We start from the raw sequence: 21,118 nt of genomic DNA, 5'->3' as shown, positions 1-21,118 counted from the left end.
TCCTGGCCGCTTAGCCCTCTGGGTAAGAGAGTCCAGACCCTGCTGTCGCTGGGGCGTTAAGGTCCCCGGAAAACTACATAGCCCAGCGTGCAACAGAGTCAACTTTCTTATGGGCACTACATTTCCCAGACGGCATTCTGCACCGCAGTGTTTTCTGGGATGGGAACCACGCCGCCTCCTTGCTTCAATACTACGAGTGAAGCGCGGACCTTTCAACAAGAGCTTTATTAATTCTCACGCTAGGACCCTGGAAGACGATGGACGTGGCCGCTAATTGCTCCCTGCGAGTCAAGAGACCTCTGTTGGATCCTCGTTTCGAGGGTTACAAGCTCTCCCTCGAGCCTCTGCCCTGTTACCAGCTGGAGCTTGACGCAGGTGGGAAGCGGCGGCGCCCCTTCGCACTCGGTTCCTTTCCCCTTTCGGCTGCCCTCGGCCCGACCCTTCCCTCATTTTCTTCCGTTCTGACTCGGGCAAGCAAGGCGACCGGGGCCCTCCTCACAGCCCGTCGGGCTGGGGTGGATCCAGGGTGGCCGTCTCTGTGAAAGGATGTCCATTCCGGAACCCCGTGGGGGCCGCCTTCGCGCGGCTCTTCCCTGGCGGGACCCTGGGTGGCTTTCGGCCCGGCCGCCCGGCTCCGAGGTCCGTCCGGCACGCGGGTCCTGCTTGGGCTCCAGCCGCCTGTGCGTCCCCGGCCTGGCCCCTGCTGCGGAGAAAGCTCACGACGTGCTTTCCTCCTGGAGCATCCTCTGTAAACTTTGCGTTGAGAAGCCACGCCTCTTTGAAGGGCCCCTAGCTCCTGTTTCCTCTGGCCGAGACCCTTGTCTTAGAACCTCCGGTGTAGTTTAGAGCATTTTCGATTACCTAAGTGCTATCAGACTAAGGACTTTGTTGTGGATTACAGCTCTAGAAAATTTTGAAGAAAGGTCGACTTAGTGCCCACACTTCTACTATTTGTTTTGTTTATCTGTAACTGCCCAGAATATTCATCCTTGCTTTTACAACGTAAAGAATGACATTTTCGTTAGTGATAAAGAGCCCAGAGATTTACATTTTTAATACCCACTCCTGCTGATTCTGATGCACGTTGTCAGTGGATCACACTTTGAAAAATACTGATCTAGGGTTAATAGGTTTTATAGTATCAAACAAATATTTATTAATTCATTTATTAAATTCAGAAACGTCTATTGAGAGCTTATTTTATGTTACATGTTGATAATATCAAGATGAATATGACACAGTCGGTGGCATAAAAATGCCATTATCTATTTAGGAAGAAAAGTGTGAACAGATAGTTGTAAAACAATGTAGTAAGGCAGTGATAGGGATATGTACAAAACGTAATGATAGTACTTCAATATCTTTTCCAAACCAGCTTGGGGGAACTGGGAAAGCTTCCTGGAGGAGTTGCTACCTAAGTTGAGCTTTAAAGGATAGGTAGGAGTTGACCAGGGTAAGAGAAAATGAGCTTGATGTTTCTTTTCATTCCCTCTCTTACCCTCTCCCACCCTGTATGAGTAAATGGTACCACCGGGTTAGCTAATGCATTAAAAAACCACCCCAGGGGCCGGCCCTGTGGCACAGCAGTTAAGCTCGCACCTTCAGCTTCTCAGTGGCCTGGGGTTCACGGGTTCAGATCCCGGGTGTGGACATGGCACTGCTTGGCAAAAGCCATGCTGTGGTAGGCGTCCCACATATAAAGTAGTGGAAGATGGGCGTGGATGTTAGCTCAGGGCCAGTCTTCCTCAGCAAAAAGAGGAGGATTGGCAGTAGTTAGCTCAGGGCTAATAGTCCTCAAAAAAAAAAAAACCAAAAACCACCCCAGAGCAAGCCCTGATGGCCTAGTGGTTAAACTTGGGTGCTCACTGCTTCTGTAGCCTGGGTTTGCTTCACGGTGGTGAAACCACACCTGTCTGTCACTTGCTATGCTGTGGCAGCAGCTCACATAGAAGAACTAGAACACCTTGCAACTAGGATATACAATCATATACTGGAGCTCTGGGGAGGGGACAGAAAAGAGGAAGATTGGCTACACATATTAGCTCAGGGGGAATTTTTCCCTGCAAAAAAAACTTGAATAAAAAATAAAAAGCCACCCGAAAACTCAGTGGCTCAAAGCAATAAGCAGTTATTATTGCTCACAAGTCTCCAGGTTGGCCAGATGATTCTAGTCATGACTGGACTTCTTTCTGTGTTTGGAGGTTCTCTGGCTATCGGCTGCTTTAAGATTATTTCAGATGGTCTCCACTTGGCTTTCCTGCATTCGGTCTCTCATCCTTCAGCAGGCTAGCCCAAGCTTATTCCAAGAGACAAGAAGTAGTACACAAGTGCTTTTTCAATCTACTGCTTGCAATAAGTTTGCTGTTGTCCCATTGGCCAAACCATGTCCTAATTAAGCCTAGAGTCAGTATGGGAAGCTCAAACCAAAGGGCATAGATCCAGGGAGGCATAAAAAATTGGACCTGTTAGTGCAAGTCAGTATAGTTACTCCTGCTGGAGTCATCTTTCTTATATTTCTTCTCTTTTAGCCCCTATTTAATTTGTCAGCAAAACCAGTCAACTCAAAGATTTTGACTTTTCCATGCCTCTGCCCTTGTCCAAACCATGGTTATCTCTTAACTGAATTATAGTAGGTTCCTGACTAGCATTCCTGTCTTCACTTTGGGGCTCCTGCATTCTGTTCTCCATTAGGCAGTACTTATCAGAGGTTTTAATTCTCTATTTATTTGATATCTGTTTCCTCCACTAGGCTGTGAGCTCCATTAAGACAGTGATGTTTCTCTCTTGCTTGCTGCTCTATCTCTAATGCTTGGCATAGTGGGTACTCAATAAATTGAGTGAATGAAGAAGAGAAGGAATGGTTGAGGTCATTCCATTTATGGGAAAGCATGACCAAAGGGAAAAAATTAGGTTGTGTGTAGAACACTATTGCAGTCCTGCATTGCCAGAGGAAAGAATCTGGGAAAGTGAATGAGGACTTAGATAGGTGAGGGCACTGTTTGTCTTTTGGACTTTATCCTATAAGTCAGTGTTTCCCAGACTTTTTCGTGGGCCAGTCCAATAAAAAAATAAAGCTCAGCTGTTAGAGATTTGCCAACTTTTTAATTTGCTAAGTGGAGATGTTTCTTAAAAACTATTGTGTACTCAGGCATTTGTTCGTAAACAAAAGGATATATTAACACCAAAAAAGCAGGAAGCAAAAATCTCACAATAAATTGTCCTCTAAATTGAATACATTAACTTTATGAAAAACTCACTAAGTTGTCCTTTTTCTCCCTTCATTCCAGTAGTGTTGATCTTAGAGTCTGTGTTTGGGATGCACAGCTGGAGGTGATGAGGTGCCATTTAAGGTTTTAAGTATAGAAGGGAAATTAGAGATTTGGGGACTCTTAGACTCTGTGGAGATTGAGTTTAGAAGATGAGAGGAATGGAGACGTGGAGACCAGTTTGGAGACTTTTGGAATAGTTCATGTGAGGGACTTTCATTAAACATTATTTGGAGAACCAGCCCTGATGGCCTAGTGGTTAAAGTTTGGCGCAGTCTGCTTTGGTGGCCTGGATTTGGTTCCTGGGCACGGAACCACAACACTCATCTGTCAGTAGCTATGCTGTGGCAGTGGCTCACATAGAAGAACTAGAAGGAGGAAAAAAAAAGAGAGAGAGGAAGATTGGCAACAGATGTTAGCTCAGGGTGAATGTTGCCCAGCAAAAAAAAAGAAAATCACTTGGGAATGATGATGAAGAAGAAGTTAGTTCTTTTAAAAACAGTGATTTCTAGAGATAATGAGGTATGATTGAGGAGCTCTTCCTGACAATTTGATTTCTTTTATACTAACCCAGGGATTCACATGAATTCAACAAACCGTTGTGGGCACCTCTGGTGTATGAAGCTCTGCATTTGGGATGTGAGGATGAAGATGTGGTCTCTCATCTCAGTGAGCTTGGAGCACTGACTTTTATTCTCTTGTCTTAGATAATGTTATTAAATTGTTCTAAAATTCCATCTGCTACATAAACAGTAAATGTCACTTTGTCTTTTTCTAGTCCAAAGAACTAAGCAAAAAAGCCCTTTTTTAATAAAATTGTAATGGTCTTTTGACCCAGCAATTCCATTTCTGGGCATTTATCTTATAGATGTATTTTCCTTAGAATCTTCATTCAGTAAATGTCTTTGTATATGTTTTCCCCCTATATTTCACCTAGCTAATTTATACTCCATTCTGTCATCTTGGTTTACATGTTAGTTACTCAGAGATTCCTTTCTGTACTACTTAGGATGTATATGATAGAATCTGTGCAAATTAGAATCTGCACTGTACTTTCCCATAGTACCATCACTTCATAGACTTTGTCACACCTTGTAGCATTTGGTGTCTGTTTTCTTTGCTAAGACAGTTTTGTTTTAAGACAGAAGTTCTGTGTTTGCTAAGACTAGTCTGTATTGATGGGTCCTGTGTCCATCTTTTTCAATGCTTTATTTCTAGGCCTAGAGCAGGCCTGGTGAATAATAGATGATTTTATATCACACACATTAAACAGCTTTATTGAAATATAATTGATAGTAAACTGCACATATTTAATTGTACAGTTTGAAAGGTTTTGATTTATGTATGCACTCATGAAGTCATCACCACAATCAAGATTTTAAACTTAGCTATCATCCCCCAAAATTCCCTGTGCCCTTCTGTAAGCAGTCCTCTGTTCCCTCCCCTTCCCGCTTCCTCCATCTCTAGGCAATTGCAGATTTGCTGTTTGTCACTATAGATTAGTTTGCATTTTCTGGAGTTTTATATACATGGATTGTATAGTATGTACTCTTTTGGTCCGACTTCCTTTACTCAGCATTGTTACTTTGAGTTCCTCTTTGTTGTGTGACAGAGGAATGTTGAAACCTCTGACTATACTTGTGGATTTTCTATTTCTCCTTTCAGTTCTATCAGTTTTTGCATTATATATTTTGAAGCTCTGATATATTGCATAAACATTTATTGATTATTATGTCCTTTTGATAAATTGACTCCTTTATCATTATGGAATAACCTTCTTTATTCTTGGTTATAGTCTTTGCTCTGAAATCTACTGATATTAAAATAGTCACTCTAGCTTTCTTTTGATTAATGTTATCATAGTATATATCTATTTTTTTTATCCTTTTACTTTTAACCTGTTTGTGTCTTAGTATTTAACGTGCATTTTTTTTTTCCTGAGGAAGATTTTCCCTGAGCTAGCATCTGTTGCCAATCTTCCTCTTTTTGCTTGGGGAAGATTCACCCTGAGCTAACATCTGTGCCAGTCTTCCTCTATTTTATACATGGGTTGCCGCCACAGCATGGCTGCGGACAAATGGTGTAGGTCTGCATCCGGGAACCGAACCCAGGCTGCTGAAGGGGAGCATGCCAAACTTAACCACTAGGCTGTGGGGCTGGCCCCTAACATGCATTTTTTATTGGCAGAAATAATTGGGTCTTGCTTTTCTAATCAGTCTGACAATCTCCATCTGTTAATTAGACTGTTTACATTTAATGTGGTTGTTGATTTTGCTAGTTTGGGTCTTTCTTCTCGCTATTGGTATTCCGTTTGTCCCATCTAGTCTTTGGAAAAATGGCATTTTCTTGCTTTTCTGCCTTCTTTTGGATTATTTTTTATGAGTCCATTTTTATCACATTTGTTGGCTTATTAGCTATATAGCTCTTTGTTATTTTAGTGGTTGCTTTAGGGTTTATAGTATACAATTTTAACTTATTACATGATACAGTCAAATGATGTTATACTCCTTCATCTGTAGTTTAAGAACCTTACAATGGTATACTTCCATTTCTCTACTCCTGGCCTTTATGCTATTGTTGTCATGCGTTTTACTTTTACATATTAGTATAGTCTCACAATACGTTGTTATTATTATTATTTTTAAAGATTTTATTTTTCCTTTTTCTCCTCAAAGCCCCCTGGTACATAGTTGTATATTTTTAGTTGTGGGTCCTTCTAATTGTGGCATGTGGGACACAGCCTTGGCATGGCCTGATGAGTGGTGCCACTTCCGCGCTCAGAATCTGAAATGGCAAAACCCTGGGCTGCTGAAGTGGAGTGCGCGAACTTAACCACTTGGCCATGGGGCTGGCCCCCCATTGTTATTATTTTTATTTTATTTTTATTTTATTATTTTATTTAAATAATTATCTCCTGAAGAGATTTAAATGAGAAAAAAATCTTAAGTATTTACTTATATACAGTTGCCACTTCTGGTACTCTTCCTTCCTTTGTGCAGATCCGTATTTTTATCTGTATGGTTTTCCTTCTACCTGAAGGACTTTTAGTATTTCTTGGAGTGTGGGTCTTCTGGTGATGAAATCTTTCATCTTTTGTGTACAGTCATGTGCCACAGAACAACGTTTCGGTGAGTGACACATCACACATACAACACTGGTCCCATAAGATTAGCACCTAGGTAGGTTTATAGCCATCTAGGTTTGTGTAAGTACACTTCGTGATGTTCAACAAATGGCAAAATCGCCTGACACATTTCTCAGAATATGTTCCTGTCATTAAGCGGTGCATAACTGTATCTGAAAACATTTTTATTTTGCCTTGGTTTTCAAAAGATATTTTTACCATGTATAGAATTCTAGGTTGACAGTTTTTTTCTTGCCGTACTTTAAAGGTGTTGCCCCACTGTCTTGCTTGTATCGCTTCTGATGACCAATCTGATGTTATCCTATCTTTGTTCTTTTATATATAACATGTCTTTTTTCCTCTGGCTGCTTTTAAAATTTTTCTCTTTTACATTGGTTTTGAGTAGTTTGATTATGTTGTGCCTTGGTGTGGTTTTTCTTGTGATTCTTGTACTTGGGGTTTGTTGAGCTTCCTAAATCTGTGAGTTTATAGTTTTCATCAAGTTCAGAAGGTTTTCAGTCATTATTTCTTCCAGTTATTTTTCCTCTCACTTATCTCCTTCGAGGACTCTAGTTACTGAATTTTAGATTGCTGGAAGTTGATCCCAGCTCATCAGTGCTCTTTTCATATATTTTTTCATTCTATTTTTTCCTGTTTTGTTTTGGCTGGTTTCTCTTTTCATGCCTTAAATTTCACTAATCTTTTCTTTTGCAACATCTGTCTTTCGATAATCCCATACAGTGTATTTTTCATTGTAGATATTGTAGTTTTCATCTCTAGAAGTTTGATTTACATCATTTTTACATCTTTCATGTCTCTATCGTTTCGAACATAATGTACTTTAATCACTTTTAATGTTCTGTTCTGCTAATTATAACTTCTGTGTCAGTTATGTATTGATATATTGTTCTCCTCATTTTGAGTTTTGTTTTCTTTCCTTTTTGGATGCCTGATAATCTATGATTGGATGCCAGAAATTGTGACTTTTACCTTGTTGGGTGCAGGATACTTCTGTATTCTTATAAATCTTCTTGAACTTTGTTCCGGGATGCAGTTGAGTTACTTGGGAACAGGTTAATTCCATTGAGTCTTGCTTTTATGTTTTTTTAGGCTGGTCTGGAGCAATGCTCAGTCAAGGGCTAATTATTCCCCACTACTGAGACAAGACTTTTCTGTATACTCTACCCATCATCCCATGAATTAGGAGTTTTCACCGTGCTGCCTGGCAGAAACAGTTACAGCTCCCAGCCTTGTGTGAGCACCCGCCACTGCCCTGCTAATCCTTTCAGATGTTTTTTTCCCTGGCCTGGGCTTGTTCCCTTAAACATATGCCGTAAGTACTCTGCTGAATATTTGAGAGAGACCCTCTGAGTTCTCTCTCTGTGTGACTCTCTCTTTTCTGGTACTCTGGCTGATGAACTATAGCTCCCTTGGTCTCCCAAGACTTTCAACTCAGTTTCCTCAACTCACAGAGCCTGCCAGATTTGACCTCACTTTCCCCTCTTGGTGCCATGGTCTGGAAACTCACTCAAGGCAGTACGCTGGGGCAGTGGTAGGGCTCACCTCACTTATCTCTCATTTCTTAAGGGTTGCTTTTCTTTGTTGCCTGATCTCTAGCGTCTAGAGGAGTACTGTTTCATGTAGTTTTGTCTGGCTTATTTTATTTTATCATATTGGTTATTTCTGAAGGAAAGATAAATCTGGTGACTATTCCATCTTGGCTATAAGCAAAGTTATTCAACATGTATTTTGAAATGAAAAAATACTTTCTATAAAATAGTAGAGCTAGAAACAAAACTGGGATGGCTTAATGAAGATAATGAGAAAATGGGAGTGTAGACTGCTTTTGAAAGAAGTTTGAGAAGTACAGGGTAGGAGAGAGCTCTGCTTTGAGTGCAGGGCAGAGAAGAAGAAACCTTTTTCACTTGTTTGTTTTGTGAGTGGGGAAATTTTCAGCATATTTTAAGTGGAGGAGAAGGGACCAGTAGAGAGGCGATAACCCCTGGAGGAAGGGCCTAGAAGAGGCAGGAGAGAATGGAATCATAAACACCTGGAACGGAGAAGAGGAACAGGGAGATCAACACTTAAAATTCTTCTTATGTGCCTTATAGCAAATACTTTATATGTTTTTAATTTAAACTTGTCAGTACTTTTATAGGATGAGTAGTAGTAACCTTTATTAAGGATGAGGAGATGCAGTAGAAAGGTTAGGGAACTTAACCAAAGTACTTGTCAGTGGCAAAGCTGACCCTAAAGATATGCTTTTTCTACTGCTTTTTTTTTTTTTTTTTAAAGATTGGCAGCTGAGCTAACAACTGTTACCAATCTTTTTTTTTTTGCTTTTTCTCCCCAAATCCCCCTAGTACATAGTTGTATATTTTAGATGTGGGTCCTTCTAGTTGTGGCACGCCACCTCACCGTGGCCTCATGAGTAGTGCCGTGTCTGCACCCAGGATCCGAACCAGCGAAACCCTGGGCCGCCAAAGCTGAGCACGCGAACTTAACCACTCGGCCACAGGGCCGGCCCCTCTACTGCTTTATGTAGTCTCTCTGAGCGCTTTCTTCAGGACGGGGAGAACACAAGCTGGTGAAGATTTAGGCTGTAACTGGAATAAAGGAAGAGAAGAGCCATATTACCATTGTGTTTGCGTAGAGTTTACTATGAAATTTACACCTCCTCTTACAGAGGAAAATAGGAGAAGAGAGGAGATGAATGTGTTAATGTGTGCAGAAGCATGGTATAAAATAGCTTAGTGGGAGCAATGCACCTGATTCTGTCCCTGCCCTGTTCCATAAAGCTTGCTTCAGAACTTGTTATATAAACTGTTCTCTTACTTTTTACATCTTTATATGTAGAGAGAAAACTCAATAACTAGGTGAAAAGAAGACAACTCATTGGGTATGATTAAAAGATAAGTGGTCTAAGAGGTGACCTTTGTAAGTTAATATTCTTTGCCTCTACTACTCTCTCCTTTATTTTAAACTGTTGTACTTTGCTTATATAAATATTAGATAGAATCATATTTATTTGGTGCCAAGAGAGTTGAATATTGGCAGTTTCCTGTAGTTCAGCATAATAGTATATTTTGAAAGGAAAAGATGCAGTAATTGTCACTATTGCTAGCTCTGTTAGTGTAAGCATGATGTCTGTTTTATTGACCAGTGTATGCTCAAATGCAGAGCTCAGTTTCAGGCACATAGTAGACATTCAATAAACTGTTTGTGAATGAAACACTGTAGATTTTTGAGGTTCCATGCATATTTTGTAAGGAATTTAGGTCAAGATTAGAGGAGATTCTCTTCTTGTCAGGTCCTACATTCTTTTTAAAAGACTAACAAGGATTTTTCAACAAAGCTCTTTTATTTCCAGTGCAAGTAATATTAAATAATAAAATATTTATTACACTGGCTTCTTAGCCCTCTGTTAAAGAGATTCCTCCTCTTCAACCCTTTTAAAGATCTAAGAGATTGGAGACTCCCTGCTCTCCACCCTCTCTATTAGGAGGCTCTACAAAGAGCTGTGTCAGTGGTTAAGCTCTGTCATCTTCTCTCAGGTGCTCTGCCTGCCTGTTTATTTTCAAGATGATTGACATGGTAAATGCAATGGTAAGTTTTCCTTTCTCATTTGAGGCCAGATAGGCAGTCTTTTCCATGCACTAACAACTTTTACAAATAGTAAGTACGTAATATATCCTTGGCTCATTTCTGTGTCCTAATAATTTACATAAATTATTTCGTCTGAGTGCAACAATTAGACTATATCGTGGTCTTCTAATAGTGGTTTCCCAGATTCATATGTTCACAGATGAGGTGTTGTAAAGGCAAAGGGCTAAGAACCCTCTGGCTTGTTCAGGATTGCCCTGGGATCTTTGGCGCAAATACAAAGAAAATGTATTTATTGTATCATTGCCTAGTGTTACTGCTTTGGGCCATTATGTTACCGTGTACATTTCCTGCAATATCGAGTTTCATCCACACAGTGGTGCTACAAAACCAAGAATTGATGTTTGTTTCCCTCTAATCAGTGGAATATGTATTTCTAACTGTTCCTTATAAAATAAATACTTCCTCGAGTTATAGAATAACAATTTCCTCAGCCTCTATCAAAGCCATCATAAAGTTGTAATGATTTTACGTCTGAAAAGCCTTTCATGTACCAAATTCTGCCCAGTTCTCTAGCTTCCTTCATCTGTAGCCTTCCCTTCAACAGTTCTGCTTATTGCTCTGTATTTCAGCCGGTCTGGCCTTCTTTTGATTCTTTGAACACAAGTTTTTCCTCCTACTTTTGTCTACTTTTCTTTCTGCCTTTAATAAATAGGCAGAGGGTGTGTGTGTGTCTGTCTCTGTGTGTGTGTGTAGGTATATTTCTTCTTAAGTTAATTCTACCTTATCCTTTGTAGCTTGACTCCAATTTTTGAAAGCTTTCGTTAATTTCCCCAAGTAGATTGGGTCCTCATGTTATTTGTTCTCATGGTACCAGTAATTTTTCTTTGTAACATTTATTACATTTTAATTATATATTTATTTGTGTGATTATTTGACTAATATTTGTTTCCCTACTGGCTCATAAATGCTAAGAAGGTAGATTTTGTGCTCTTTGCTCATCTTTGTATAATTTGTGCCGATTAAAATATTTGCTGAATAAATAAATGAATGAATATAAGTCAGCCAGGACTCAAGGCAGGTAGTAGAAATAGGACAGGTGATCATTCTGGAAAAAGAAGAAATTACTTGCAATCAGAATATAGTAGGGTGAGTTTCATATTAAGGTAAAGTAGTGGCCAGGCGTAGTCCACTTATATATTTTCTGTTGGAGCAGAAATTAATTCTAGGTCATGGGCAGTCCTGAGCTGTCAGGGTTCCTGTCTGCATGGAAGGAGAGGAGGAATGGGAGGCAGAGGTCACATTTGGCAGATTTAAAGTTATGGAAGCAGCTAAGAGAGTAGATCTTAAAAGTTCTCATCACAAGGGAAAAAATTATAACTATGTGAGGTGATAAGTAAATTTGTTGTGGTAATCATTTCACAATATGTACATATGTCAAATCATCATGTTGTACATCTTGAACTTATACAGTGTCATATGCTGATTATATCTCAGTAAAGCTGGAAAAAAGTAAAATAAAATTATAGAAGCTGCAAATGCCCTGATAGGAGAAGCTCTGTTCCTTAAGTAGGACACGTTGTTTCTGTTCCAGGTAGAATATTGTTTTGTTCTGTACCCTTGGGAACCATGTGGTATAACATTGGAGAAGTCACCATTTGTGCTTATGTTTATTTCCCTAATTATATAATGAGATAATAAAAACATTTTCTTTATTTCTTAATATGTGGTAAAATGGAATGAGATAATAGAAATAAAGCATTTTAAAAAGTACAAAACCACTTGATAAAGTAGTCTTAATATTTGCCCAGAAGACAGGAAATCCTTCAATTTTGGAATTTCTCTCTCTTTTTATTCATAATTACAAGGAAGCAGTGCCTAAAAGAAAAGAGGATTGTGGCATGAAAAGCCCAATCTCCTATGGCTGGTATATTCTAAGTTCTCTCAGGGCAGGGAGCATGTTAGTTTTATTCACTGTGTATACTGTGCACACAGTGCCTGGTAGGTACCCAGAAATTGTTTTTGAATGAATAGTATAGTGAACTGTCCTTGTGATTAGCATTCTGTGATTTCTTTGCCTTGTAAGCAGTCTGCAGAAAGGAACACTGGGAGGCAGAACTCTTGATGTTTATGTTTATTTTTCTTATATTTCAGCTGTGGCAGAAGTAAAACTTCGAGATGATCAGTATACACTGGAACACATGCATGCCTTTGGAATGTATAATTACCTACACTGTGATTCATGGTATCAAGACAGTGTCTACTACATTGATAACCTTGGAAGGATTATGAATTTAACAGTGATGCTGGTAAGACATAAATCTATAGTACTAGGATTTTCCAATAAATTTGATCCTTAATTTTCATTTTTAATCTGATGTCCAGAGAATTGAGGTACACATACCTTTAATATGTGCTTCCAGAAGTGGTTTTTTTGTGTGTTTGTTTTTGAATTTTTTTGGCAAGTGTAAGCACAGAGTGATATATATTCTTAAAATACAAATTCATCTTGGCCTATGCAGTTTATAATGCCCTTCTCTCCAACCCTGCCTTTCGCCACTTTGTATACTACACCCGAGCTATACCAGACTCTTGCAGTTCCTGAGACATGCCCTGTATCCTGTTGTCTCCAGCCCTTTCCCATGTGATTAACTCTGCCTAGAACATTCTCTCTTCTTTGTCAGGCAGCTTCCCAATCTTCACTTAAGTCCCAGCTCACCATTTCATCTAGGAAACTTGCCCTGACATCCTCCCTTTACTCCCCCAGCAATATTCAAACCACTGGTTCTCAGATCTGCATGGACCGTGACCTCCCTCTAGGCCAGGAGTTGGCAAACTTTTTCTACACGGGGCCAGAGAATGACTATTTTAGGGTTTGAGGGCCAGACAGTCTTAATGTCAAAACTGCTCAATTTTGCTATAGTAGTGTGAAAACATTCTTATATGTCTATAATCCTAGCACCTAGCAGAAGGCTTGGCTTGGTCAATGTTTGTTGAATGGATAACAGCTCTTTAAAACTTGTTCTTACTCTTTGGAGTTGGCTTTGCATTCTTGATAGGATCTTCCTTTTATTATTTCTTCTTCAGGTACAGGTTTGTTGAGATAAATTATTTTGCTGAATAAGAAATATTTATTTTTCTTCCACAAACATTAATTGAATGTTGCTGCATGCTTAGTAGCCACATACACAAATAAATTGGTAACGTGTAACCGTGGAAGGAGGGATAAGATGCAGAAGGAGTATGGATTAGGAAATAGTTTAGTACTATGCTTGGCTGGGAGCGGGGTGCAGATAAGAGTCACAGTTGAGGGCCAAAATCCTGGTTTTATCATTTTACTCATTAGTAATCACAATTTGAAATACTTATTCCAACTTAAATCACAAGATTGATTGGAAATCTGGAATGAAAACTTAATGGTTGTGTTTGAAATATTATAGATAAGCAATAGGGACTGGGTTAGTATATTTTTCTTCTCCTATGGGAAAGTTTCCATAGACAATCAAATGCTATAATTTTATGGAGATAGCTTATTTGACATGGAATCAGAGCAGAGACTAATTTGGCTTTGATTTCTTTTTCTGACTTATTCTAGCTTCTATGGATACCATAGAATAACTTGTTACAGTTCTTTATTTAGTTTAGTCTCTCTTTGCCTATCTGTGGACTCATTAAAGACATATATACACATACACTCCATATGCACATATATTTAGATAGTGTGTACACACAAGCCAAATGGCCTGTGCCATACATGTGCGCTGTACTGCCCATACACGATCATACATGTCCATGCTCTGCATACACAGAGTTTGCATTTTATTATGTCTTTTGAATTTAAGTGCTTTTATGTTTTTTAGATCCTGTTATGTTTTGTTTTTTTTAGGAAGACAAATCTAAATTCTGGTAAGTTCTCTAAGAATATTGACTTAGCCTAACTCAGTCACATAGTCTAATTTGTAGTATTCACCCAATATTTAAAACATTTATTGAGTACCTACTATATGTTACGGATTGTTGTATGCACTAGGAATGCTGCAGCATACAAAATGAATTCTTTCAGTGTATTAATTTACAGTAGAATATGAACCGCTTCTTTCCCTCCTTTCCCCAGTTTGAACTTGATGTTGAAATAACCTCTTTTGGTACATGTTTGTATATGTTCAAAACAATCTATGCCTTTCCATATATATATAGTGCGTTTAAATTTGTTTAGCTTCCTGATAAAATTAGAAGGGTTTTTTTTTAAAAAAAAAATTTCATTGATAAGCAATATGGAAATTTAGAATGCATGACTTCTGGGAAAGTTTCTACAAGTTGCTTTCTTTCCTAGTTCTTAGTTATCATTTTCATCCCTAAACTCTTTTAGCACTTCATAAGTATTCTCTATTTAGCAATTAGATTATAAAGTCCTTGAATTATTTAGTTGAAAAGACATAATATGCACTCTAAAAACAGTTTATTAGATCCTCTGTGGAAAAGACCTACCATGTACCTTTTTTTGCTAAGTGGTAAGTGACACTGTTTGAGTGAGGATTGCTTGCCCCAAATGTTAGTTTTTGTAGGTCGTACCTCTTATGGGCTGGCAGGTATCCCCAGAGAGGAGTCCTCTGGTTTCTTGTCTGAGAGCTCTAAGGCCTGATCCTGGCTTTCTGGGATCCAAGCAAAAGAAAAGAGTTTGTGGTCTCATCTTTTAATATGTGGACATCCACTGATTCCCCTATTTTTTTTTTCAGTAGTGTCTTTTACCCCTGTGATTAGCTGGGCCTGATGGCCAGAGGCAGTCTAGTTTAAACTTTCAATGGAGAAATCTCTAGGTCTTGCGAGGGTGGGGGATTTATATTGATTTTGGGAGAATTGGCATTTTTATGATCTTTTTTCACCTCAGAACATGGTATGTCCTTCTGTTTATTTAGATCTTCTTTTATGTTCTTTAGTAATTTTATAGTTTCCCCTTGATTTTATGCTAATTTCGTTAAATTTATTCTTAAGTATTTTATAGTTTCTGCCTCTGTTGTCAACAGAATATAATTTTTTCTATTTTCTTTTCTAGGTGTTTATTGATAAAGACTATTGTATAAACAGCAGCCTTATTGATAATTCAGTGATTTTTACCTACTCTGACTTAGGTTTTCAAAGTATACAATCAGCAAAAGGAAATGATTTTCTTTCTCCTTTTCCAGTGCTTATGAAAATGGAAATAACATTCCTGTGTCATTTCATTTTTATCTTATTGCTCTTCCTAGATAGAACCTCCTGAGACAATGTTGGATAATAATGGGAATTGCAGGTATCCCAGTTTAGCTCTTGATTTTATTTGTAATGGCTTTTAAATTTACGTAAGAAAATACTTACTCTTGGGGAGATTTTTGCCTGAGGAAGATTAGTCCTGAGCTAGCATCTGTTGTCAATCTTCCTCTTTTTTTGCTTGAGGAAGATTAACCCTGAGCTAACATCGTGCCAGTCTTCCTCTATTTTATATGTGGGATGCCTCCACGGCATGGCTGATGAGTGGTGTAGGTCCATGCCCTGGATCCGAACCTGTGAACCCAGGCCACTGAAGTGGAGTGCACTGAACTTAACCACCAGGCCTCGGGGCTGGCTTCTTACTCTTGGTTTTTGATAAATAGCTTTTATTATTTTAAAGTTGCTTCCTTCAGTTGCTGTTTCTATTTAGTGTTTTTTGTTATGCCTACTGAATTTTATTACATGCCTTTTTAGCATCCACCTGTTGTTAATGATTATGTGCTTTTCATTAATTTATCAATGTAGTAAGTTAAATTAATATAGTTATTAAATTCTTAATTTCCTAATTCTCTAAGTTCCTAGAATAAACCCTTTTTGGTAAGAGTATATTATTCTTATTGATACATTGTTGGATTCTTTTTGCTGACATTTTATTTAGAATATTTGTATTTTTTCCACAAGTTATAGTGGTTTTATTTTGTTTTTGGTGATTATCAGATTTTGATTAAATTTTGCTGGCTTCCTTGAATGAATCAGAGAGTTTTCTCGAACTGGAATTGTTGAAGATTGGGATGATCTGTTCTTTATATGTTAAATAAAGATCGTCTTTGCACCTATTGCATATCCTGCTGTCCTTTCAGTGGCAGTTCTCTAGTCACCTCTCCAGTTTATTTTATGGTAATTGGTTTATCCAAACTCTTCTTCTTGGGTAACTTTGTAGTATTATACTTTTTTATATTATTATACTAGGGGAAAAAATCATCCATTTCCTCGTAATTTTTCAAGTTTGTTGCTGTAAAGTTGCATGTTTTATGCTAAGATTGTTGTCGTTTCTCTCTTTTTCTCTTCTCTATTTTTCCGTTTTCCTTAATCAAACTTTAGAAAGGTATTATTATTATTTTGTTTTTAAAGAACCATGTTTGGGGTGATTTTAGCTTGTTTCTGCTTAATTAATTCAACTTTTGTCTTTGGTTTTCAAACTGTGTTGCACAACAGAATCACTTGGAGTAATTGATCAAAACAAAGCTAATTTCAGATTTCGGTTCACGAAGATTCTATATTCATTATGTCAGGATTAGTCATGGGCTGGGAATCTGCATTTTATGCAGCCCCTCAGATGACATTTTGCTTGTGGTGCAGTGACCAAGTTTTGAGAAACTGCATCTGTGGTACAGAAGAAAACTACGCTTACCTATTGTTATTTTTCTGATCAGCCATAAAGGAAATCGACTTGCTCTTTGAACTTTTGTGTTGGAAGCAAGTGGAGAATGTTGGCCACTGGCTACACATTGGCTTTTTTTTTTGCAGTAAATACTTGCTTTAATATGATTTTATTGTCTGAATCTTTTTTTTGTTTTTGAGTCAAAGCACACATACACAAATCCAAGAGAGATTCTTTTCCTGTGGCTGGTTCACAAATGACCAGCCTTGTTAAATCTGGGCTAAATACTATTGTGGTCAAAGTGGGCGTAAGAAAGGAAATCCACACATTGCTTGACATTTTGATTTTGTCAGGAGCCAGCAGGTGGCAGTAGTTCAACACACAGGTTTATAGAGGCCTGCTACTTCCATGTCAGTTTAACTTGTGGGTTTATGATCCTTAATTTTAGAGAACTGTCAATCAGGAGGAAGTATACTTAGGAAGTAGAACATGCCTTAGGAAAGTAAAAGAAAAAAGTGTCTAAAATTTGTTTTGTATTATATTGTCATTTTATTCGATATTAGGGCTTATTTTAAAGTAATATGTTCTGTTTCTTAATATTTAGGGAATTCTGTCTGTAAAATAAAAAATAATTTATTTTTCCATTTACCTGAAAACCTAGCTTGTTTCTGCTACTAAAGAAGAGTTTCATTTCGTGATGCCTCTTTAAATTGCACTTAAAGATCTGGAGGAGAGTTACTAGGTTCCAACTGAAGCAAGTATTTGTGAGGCTGTGTCTTGGAGTGACGGCTCAGTTGTATGCCAGTATGTTCGTCTCTAGACCTGAATCTCAGCTTATTTTCTACACTTGAGTTTATTAGGAGGGAACCAGTTATTTACCTGGTTAAAGAAATAAATAATAGGAAGGATTAAGTTCTTTGAACTGTGTGTGCTTAATGCATTGTCGAATGCTTTGTGTTACATAGAGACATTACTCAGTCAAATTGCAATTAATTTAAAACACCTTTTCTTAAAGCTTTAGAAACAAAATTTTTTTTTCTTTCAAATAAAGTTAACAGTAGTGATGAAAGGTTTTCTCCAGAAAAAGACTGCTTCCTTTTAAAAGGGCAAAATTTTAAATGTCAGTGTCTAATAATGCTAGTAAATGGCATCCTTATTTAATTTTGCTTGGCCGTTTTTTTTTTAAATTTGACTAGTGCTTTCTCTAAATGTATATGTGTTAGAAAAATGCTTTGTTAGTTCAAAACTTGTCTCCTTGTAACTATAACTGAGGCCCCCAAACTCTTATTTAGAGATGCTTTTCATTAATATACACAGTATATATTAATATTTATTATTTATTTACAGTACCATTATATACAGTATGTGGACATTATAATTTTTGTATTACATTTTATTGACTCAGGAATTTAATGAAAAATACTGTATAATGTATTAGCCTGAAGAAAAGCTGAACATGGTAGTTGCATTCATAGTGTTTTTTTTTTTTTTGTAGGGAGGGAGGGTATTCTAGAAATTGCAACGAGATTTAAGGTATCAGTTGTTTAGAAGGAAATGGTTTCTTCTTCAGGAAGTGTGGAATACAAGAAAGACCATCAACTTTTGGAGTGGGGTCAACCAGGATTTGAATCCTAGCCCTGCCATTTTCTAGCAGTGGAGTTCCAAGCAAATTATTCAGTGTTTTCTAACAGGGCCCTTTATCTTCTCAAAGTGGGGATAATAATTTCAATTTGATTGGGTTTGGTAATAATTAAATGAGATGGCAAAAATCCAAGCACTTATTTAATACGATGCTTGCACATTGTAGTCATTCAGTAAATGTTCCATTCGTCAATGAAATTTTAATTCTTCTGCATTTCAGCTGTTGAAATGTTACCTCAGAATAATTTTTTTTTATTAAAGATTTTTATTTTTTTTCCTTTTTCTCCCCAAAGCCCCCCAGTACATAGTTGTATATTCTTCATTGTGGGTCCTTCTAGTTGTGGCATGTGGGACGCTGCCTCAGCATGGTTTGATGAGCAGTGCCATGTCTGCGCCCAGGATTCGAACCAACGAAACACTGGGCCGCTGGCAGCGGAGCGCGCAAACTTAACCACTCGGCCACGGGGCCAGCCCCCCTCAGAATAATTTTCAACAGCTTTGAATATACAGTGGTTTCTTGATATCCATGGGGGCTTGGTTCCAGGACGCCCCTTGAATACCAAAATCTGTGGATGCTCAAATCCTTTATATAAAATGGTGTTGTGTTTGCTGTAATCTGTTTGTATCCTCCTGTATACTTTAGATCATCTCTAGATTACTTACAATACTTAAGACAATGTAAATGCTATATAAGTACTTGTTATACTGTATTGTTTAGGGAATAATGGCAAGGAAAAAACGTTTGTACGTACATGTTCAGTACAGATGCAACCATTGTAGGCCTTTTAGTCTGCAGTTAGTTGAATCCTAGGATAGGGAGGGCCAACTGTAGTTATGTTAACCGTGTTTTGTCTGGAAGAAGAAAATGATTGGGTAGGACAAGGACATTATAGATGCCAATATCATAAAGCATTATTATGAGGACACTTTGTAAAACTGTCAGTGGAGGTTCTTCAGAAATAATTTAACACTCTAATTTAAGATTTACAGAAGAAAATATTTTATTTCATATAGTCCATTTAAGATTAAAATATACTCTGAGAATTAGATTTCAAAAATCAGAAACATTCGGGTTGCTTTCACTTAAGCTATCATTTAACTGATTTCTTTTGTATTTTATTTAATTAATTTTGGCTTTACATTTATATACTTGAATATCTTAATCATTCTATTGGATATTGTACTCATTTATCTGATTAGACTTCTAGCAATCTCAGTCATGTGTAACCTTGTATTTAAAAGAAAATGGCTTAAAACAACCTTAATAATTATGTATGAAGTGGAGGATAGTGGTTTAACAAGTTTAGCCCTGCATTCTTCCTAATAGTGGTTTACTAGATGAGATTCAGCAAAGGGCTTGTAGTGGATGAGACCCCTGGAAACCTTTGCTATGAAACAACTGTTTTGAGGAACAGGTTCTATTTTATTTTATCCTATTAATATTTTTTAAGTTATGTATATCACACATAAATTGCTCAATGTAAAAAAAAAAAAGTCAAGCAACGTATTTGAAGCAGAAATGGAAAGTTTCCCCTTACCCTCGATCTCCCCTACCACCTGTCGCACTCCAGTCTTATTTGCCTTTCTGATGGTAAACACCATGAACAGACCAGCATGTGTCTGTCTACAGCTTACCCTGTGCTTTCATATCACAGCGTTTGGTTGTTTCAATATATATGGATTCATATTGTACATATTCTGCATCTTTCTTTTTTTCAGTTATTTTCTTGGAGATCTTTTTATGTCAGTATTATAAATCCACTTCAGTATTTTTAACAGTTATTAGGTTATTCCAAAGGATGGAAATTCCACAGTTAACCATTCTCTCCAGTGGTGCCAGGTACACATCTATAATTGAACAAGTTGGATTTATTACATTTTGCAGCAGAGGAGAATGCACACCATGGGGAACCACAGAGTGTTTCAGTAAGAGGATATTAGAAAGGACTTATAGGATTGAGCTTGTATAAGGTGATTTGGGGGAGTATTTAAGAAAGTGGGGCTTTGCTCTGGATTGGAAACTGGATAATTCTCTGATGGCTGTCTTAATAAGTCTTATCCACAAGGAGGGAAGATTAGACCGCGGCTCAAGCTGTAATTAGTAAAGAAGCTACAGTCACTCATATTGGCCTGAGTTAAGGTCCTGCTTGTGGCTTTGACAGTGTTCATGTTTCATCTGTGTTCAGATATCATTATGGAACGATGCTCTTTTTGTCATGTTTCATCATGGTCATACAGGTAACACAGTGGCCTTATTGATATTTATATTCTGTGAAATTGTTCATCAGGAGAACATAGCTATTAGTGCCAGCCCTGCTCCTAGCAAAACCAAGGCCTCACTAATGCTACCAGGCCAGCTCCAGGATGTCAGGGGCTGCTTTTTTCTTACTATTGATAAACAACTAGATTGTTGCCTAGTTTTTTATTGGCACAATTTTTCATTTTCATTATTAAAATGAGCATTTGTATTTCATGGATCTTTATGTATATGTGCAAGTATTCTTTTAAATTCCTAGAGCTGGAGTTGTATCAAAGAGTATATAAAACATCATAAAATTTGATTTATAATCCTTTCCAAATAGCCAATACTTATTTTTACTCCCACCAACAAGGCACTTTTGTCAAGAATAGGCGTTTCTAAGCTAAGATGTTTTTTTCTGGCTTATTTTATTTTTTGCTGAGAAAGATTTGCTCTGAGCTAACATCTGTTTTCAGTCTTCCTCCTTTTTTGCTTGAGGAAGATTAGCCCTGGGCCAACATCTGTGCCAGCCTTCCTCTATTTTTCATGTGGGACGCCACTGCAGCATGGCTGATGAGTGGTGTAGGTCCATGCCTAGGATCCGAACTCACGAACCC

At 37.8% G+C, this 21,118-nt stretch overlaps 1 protein-coding gene across 1 annotated transcript in view; it reads left to right on the top strand.

Annotated features, from left to right (window-relative positions):
- The first annotated feature begins 5 nt into the window (after nt 1-5).
- Nucleotides 6-21,118, top strand: part of NUDCD1 (NudC domain containing 1) — a 76,782-nt gene continuing 55,669 nt past the window's right edge. The window contains exons 1-2 of the mRNA XM_070630829.1: nt 6-375; nt 12,148-12,302. Of these exons, the coding sequence (XP_070486930.1) occupies nt 258-375; nt 12,148-12,302 (273 nt within the window). The 5' untranslated portion in view covers nt 6-257. The remainder of the gene's footprint in view (nt 376-12,147; nt 12,303-21,118) is intronic.

The sequence above is a fragment of the Equus przewalskii genome, chromosome 8 (assembly GCF_037783145.1).
Source record: "Equus przewalskii isolate Varuska chromosome 8, EquPr2, whole genome shotgun sequence".
Classification (NCBI taxonomy): domain Eukaryota; kingdom Metazoa; phylum Chordata; class Mammalia; order Perissodactyla; family Equidae; genus Equus; species Equus przewalskii.
This window is presented reverse-complemented; position numbering and strand designations above follow the sequence as displayed.